Source organism: Rhinopithecus bieti, unplaced genomic scaffold, assembly GCF_001698545.2.
Source record: "Rhinopithecus bieti isolate Rb0 unplaced genomic scaffold, ASM169854v2 scaffold_618, whole genome shotgun sequence".
Taxonomy (NCBI): domain Eukaryota; kingdom Metazoa; phylum Chordata; class Mammalia; order Primates; family Cercopithecidae; genus Rhinopithecus; species Rhinopithecus bieti.
The window spans coordinates 712751-718090 of NW_016803195.1; the positions used below are offsets into that span (position 1 = coordinate 712751).

The window sequence follows — 5340 nt, forward strand, 5'->3', positions numbered from 1 at the left end:
AAAGGAATGGCAACAAAAGCCAAAATTGACAAATGGGATCTAATTAAACTAAAGAGCACAGCAAAAGAAACTACCACCAGAGTGAAAAGGCAACCTACAGAATGGGAGAAAATTTTTGCAATCTACCCATCTAACAAAGAGCTAATATCCAGAATCTACAAAGAACTTAAACAAATTTACAAGAAAAAATCAACCAACCCCATCAAACAGTGGGCAAAAGACATGAAAAGACACTTTTCAAAAGAAGACATTTATACAGCCAACAGACACATGAAAAACTGCTCATTATCACTGGCCATCAGAGAAATGCAAATCAAAACCACAATGAGATACCATCTCACACCAGTGAGAATGGCAATTATTAAAAAGTCAGGAAACAACAGGTGCTGGAGAGGCTGTGGAGAAATAGGAACACTTTTACACTGTTGGTGGGACTACAAACCAGTTCAACCATTGTGGAAGATAGTGTGGTGATTCTTCAAGCGACTAGAACTAGAAATACCATTTGACCCAGCCATCCCATTACTGGGTATATACCCAAAGGATTATAAATCACACTGCTATAAAGACACTTGCACACGTATGTTTACTGTGGCACTATTCACAATAGCAAAGACTTGGAACCAACCCAAGTATCCATAAATGACAGACTGGATTAAGAAAATGTGGCACATGTACACCATGGAATACTATGCAGCCATAAAAAAGGATGAGCTCATGTCCTTTGTAGGGACACGGATGAAGCTGGAAACCATCATTCTGAGCAAACTATCACAAGGACAAAAAAACCAAACATCACATGTTCTCACTCATAGGTGGGAAATGAACAATGAGAACACTTGGACACAGGGTGGGGGGAAGGGGAGGGATAGCATTAGGTGATATACCTAAAGTAAATGACCAGTTAATGGGTGCTGCACATGTATACATATGTAACAAACCTGCACGTTGTGCACATGTACCCTAGAACTTAAAGTATAATAAAATAAAATAAAATAAAAAACAGAAAAAAAATACAATAAAAGTATCAAGGTCTTAAAGAAAAAAAAATTGAGGAATTGCCACAGATTAGAGAACACCCAGGAGATTTTACAACAAAATAAAGAGTGGGATCCTGAATATTGGATCCTGGACCAGATCCAATGAAGTACATTAGTGGGAAAAGTGGCAAAATTTGGTTAAGGTCTACCGGTTAAACGATAGTAATGTTAATTTTCTGGTTTTGATAATTGAACTATGATTATGTAAGATGATAACAGACGAAACTGGGTGAAAGGTATATAAGAACTCTTTGCTGTAGTTTTGTACATCTAAAATCAATTCGGGCCGGGCACGTTGGCTCACGCCTGTAATCCCAGCACTTTGGGAGGCCGAGGTGGACGGATCACTCGAGGTCAGCAATTAGAGACCAGCCTGGCCAACATGGTGAAATCCCCTCCCTACTAAAATACAACAATTAGCTGGGTGTGTTGGCGGGCATCTGTAATCCCAGCTACTTAGGAGGCTGAGGCAGGAGAAACGCTTGAACCCGGGAGGCGAAGGCTGCAAGGCGCGGATATCGCGCCATTGCACTCAAGCCTCGGCGACAGAGCGAGAATCTGTCTCAAAATAAATAAATAAATAAATAGCTCAAATCAAAAGTTAAAACTCTTCAAGTATATATAAAAAAACTGAAAAAAGTTAAACACACTTCAAGTATACACAATTCAAATAAGATCATCCTTCCAAATATACTCTGTGAGGCGAAGGTCGCCGCACGCTTGAGTGCACCTCTTTCGTAGAGGTGCCACGCGCAAGTCTTATCGGGAGGCTCTGCGAGAGAGCAGCGCGAAGCGATGGCTTCTGGGCCCGGGGCGGACCGTATCGCGTAGCCGGAAGCGGGGCGAGGAGGCGGGTCTGAGGTTTGGTTGCTGCGGCGCAGGCAGCGGGCAGCTGTCTGTCTTGCTCATTTTGACAGCCCCAGTGCGAACGGCTGCCACCATGTCATCAGTGAGCCCCATCCAGATCCCCAGCCGCCTCCCGTTGCTGCTCACCCACGAGGGCGTCTTGCTGCCCGGCTCCACCATGCGCACCAGCGTGGACTCGGCCCGCAACCTGCAGCTGGTGCGGAACCGCCTGCTAAAGGGCACGTCGCTGCAGAGCACCATCCTGGGCGTCATCCCCAACACACCTGACCCCGCCAGCGACGCGCAGGACCTGCCGCCGCTGCACAGGTAGGCCTGGCTGCCCCGCGGAGGCGGCGGGCGGCGCGGCCTCCTCCGGGGACCTGGGCCCAGGCCACGGCGTGTCTTGAGCGCGAGGCTCGGTTCGGGGCGGCCTTCGCGGCTCGGTTCCGCCTCTCCGGTGCTATCAAATGCAAAATGGGGATGACAGATACCTGCCCCATGACCATGAATGAGATCGTTCATGAAGTAGTGCCTGATACCTGGTGAAACTACACGGTTCCCTGCCGCTCTGAATGATTTAATTTGAATCCTCTTTGCGCCCCGCAATTCCTCGCCCTCGGTCTTCAGCCTCCTAGGCCAGTGCTTTTAACTCTTCAGGCCCTTTCTTTCTCCCCGGTGATCTCTGCCTTCACTTTCCTTCGCTTTCCGCCTTTCTCCCCACTGCGGTTTCCTCCTATCCGCCTCACCTTTTCTGTCACCCATTATTTTGTCCGCTGAGACATTCCCTGCTCCGTAAGTTTTAACTTTTCTTTTCCTAAACTGCACTATTTGTGGGTGCCTTCTATACTGGTTGTCACCCTTTTCCTTCTCCCCTAATACTTCTGTTTCCTATTGTAAAGGGTCTTTCGTGCTCACGTTTTCGCTGGTTCCCCTTTCTGGAACTTTCCTAGCTTCTCACCTCTGCTCCTTCACTCATATCATTTCTTAGGTCCCAGGCTTACTACTGTATTGCCCAGTACCGTCGCCTTATTGGTGTGACTTTGAGTGAGAGCCTTAACCTCTGTTTCTTTTAGTCTATAGTTTGGAAACTGACAGCATCCATGTCTTAGGCATGTTATGAAGAATAAATTGAATAAGTGTATATTCCGCTTTGCACCATGCTTGATGGATGACTGTGCTGTTCAGTACTGTGTAGTGCATGTGGCTTGTCAAATTGAGTTGCTGGATTTGCCAGTTGTCCTGGTTTGCTGGGATTGTTTTAGTATTGAAAGTCCTATGTTTCAGCCCCTCCGTCCCAGGGAAACCAGGAGGTTGGTCACCCTAAATGTGCTGTAAGTGTACAGTACACACCAGATTTTGAAAATCTTTTAATACATTTTATATAGATTAAATGTTGGAATGGTAATGTTTTGAGTACTTGGGGTTAATAAAATGTTAAGATTTCTGCTGTTTTTCCTTTATAATGTGGCCACTAACATTTTCTATGTGGCTCACATTATATTTTTATTGGATAATGCTGGTATGTAGTATACTCTCAACAAGTATCTTCAAACTCACCTCCCAAGCACCCGCCTCCTATTCCTAACTCTACTGGAGGTGTTGTGTTGTTTTAGAGCTTCTCCTTTCCTGGCAGTTATCACTGATTTTTAAATTAGGGGTTCCTGACTCTGAATGGATTTCCAGAGGGTTAGACATGCCTTATTTTTCCTCAAAATCTTGTGACTATGTACATTTTTTTTTTAGGCAAATCCTTTGCTTTCTTCAGTTCTCAAAGGAGACGGGTACCTCCCCCGCACCCCCATTAAAAGAAAGCAAAACAAAACAACAAAGACCGACAAACCTTCCACAACACCCCAGTATTCATTTATATTGTAAAAGCCTTGATTTTCTCAAGCATGGAAAATATTTTGGCTCCCATCTGACCTGCTTTGGTTATTGCCTGAGTGGAACTGGTCACATTCCAAGTTTCAGTACTCTTTGATAAATTGTATTGGATTCCAGTTTCCCAACATGTGACCCTGCTCCTTCTGCTTACTTTTCCCAAATTTTTTTGCCTTCTGTGCCCAGGCACTTAGTTCCCAGTCAAGGCAAGCGTGGTCATGATTAGACTTTGTATTTTCTTTCGACTGTACATATTTATTGATTAACTACGGGCACACTGTGAACTTGAAAAGTCGATTTAGTCACATTTTAAGTTTCACTATTTGTTGGTATTATTCTGGCAAGATTTTGGAGGGTTTTTATTATTTATTCATTTATTTATTTTTTGAGACAGAGTCTCATTCTGTCTCCTCGGCCAAAGTGCAATGGCGTGATCATAGCCCACTGCAACCTTGAACTCCTGGGCTCAAGTGATCCTCCTGCCTCAGCTTCTGGAGTGGCTGGGACTGCAGGTGTGCACCACTACACCCAGCTAAATTTTAAATTTTTTGTAGTGATGGGGTCTCACTATGTTGCCTAGGCTGGTCTTGAACTCCTGGACTCAAGCTATCCCCTGCTTTGGCCTCTGGAGTAGCTGGGTACTATAGGCAAGCGCCACCATACCCTTCAGGTTTTTAATTTATTTTATGAAAATCCCTCCAAAACAACAATCCTCAATTCTCCTGCTTGAAAGTAATCACTGATAATCAGATACTGTGTGATCTGATCCTTGATATTCATATTATTGCCTTTAACTGAGTAGCAATGTTAAAATTTAATCATTTAAATTAGAAAACATACATTGAAAAGTCTTCATAGAATTCCAGCATTGTAAGAACTCATCAGACCATCTAGTTATCCTAGAAGTATTGTTTGCTACTTAAAAAGCCTATGTGGAAAGGTTGTACCATATTCCTTGGTAATAATTTCCAATGTCTTTTTTTCTCTAATATGGCCTTTAAAACACTGTACAAGCTTTAATAATACCAATACTGAGTTATCCATAGCATTAGTCTGTTTCCATGCACAAATCTGTCCTTCCCCAGTTACCTGCTTTTCTGTATGGTAGCCCAGAGGCGAGAAGAGGGGCTCTGTTCCTATCTCTTGTTTCCTTTACACCATCCAGGTGACACTGGCCACAACCTTCAAGGAGCAGTAGAAGTGATTTGCTCCCAGCGTTCTTTGCCACACAGAGTGTCAGGGTTAGATAATTTAAAATTTAATCATTTAAATTAGAAAACATACATTGAAAAGTCTTCTTAGAATTCCAGCATTATAAGCACTTTGGGAGGCCGAGACGGGCGGATCACGAGGTCAGGAGATCGAGACCATTCTGGCAAACACGGTGAAACCCCATCTCTACTAAAAATGCAAAAAACTAGCCGGGCGAGGTGTCGGGCGCCTGTAGTCCCAGCTACTCCGGAGGCTGAGGCAGGAGAATGCCGTAAACCCGGGAGGCGGAGCTTGCAGTGAGCTGAGATCCGGCCACTGCACTCCAGCCCGGGCGACAGAGCAAGACTCCGTCTCAAAAAAA

At 44.4% G+C, this 5340-nt stretch overlaps 1 protein-coding gene across 1 annotated transcript in view; it reads left to right on the forward strand.

Moving 5' to 3' along the window:
* Positions 1-1870: 1870 nt before the first annotated feature.
* The window catches only part of LONP2 (lon peptidase 2, peroxisomal), a 112818-nt gene continuing 109348 nt past the window's right edge, over positions 1871-5340 (forward strand). The window contains exon 1 of the mRNA XM_017868655.1: positions 1871-2213. Coding sequence (XP_017724144.1) covers positions 1981-2213 — 233 coding nt within the window. The 5' untranslated portion in view covers positions 1871-1980. The remainder of the gene's footprint in view (positions 2214-5340) is intronic.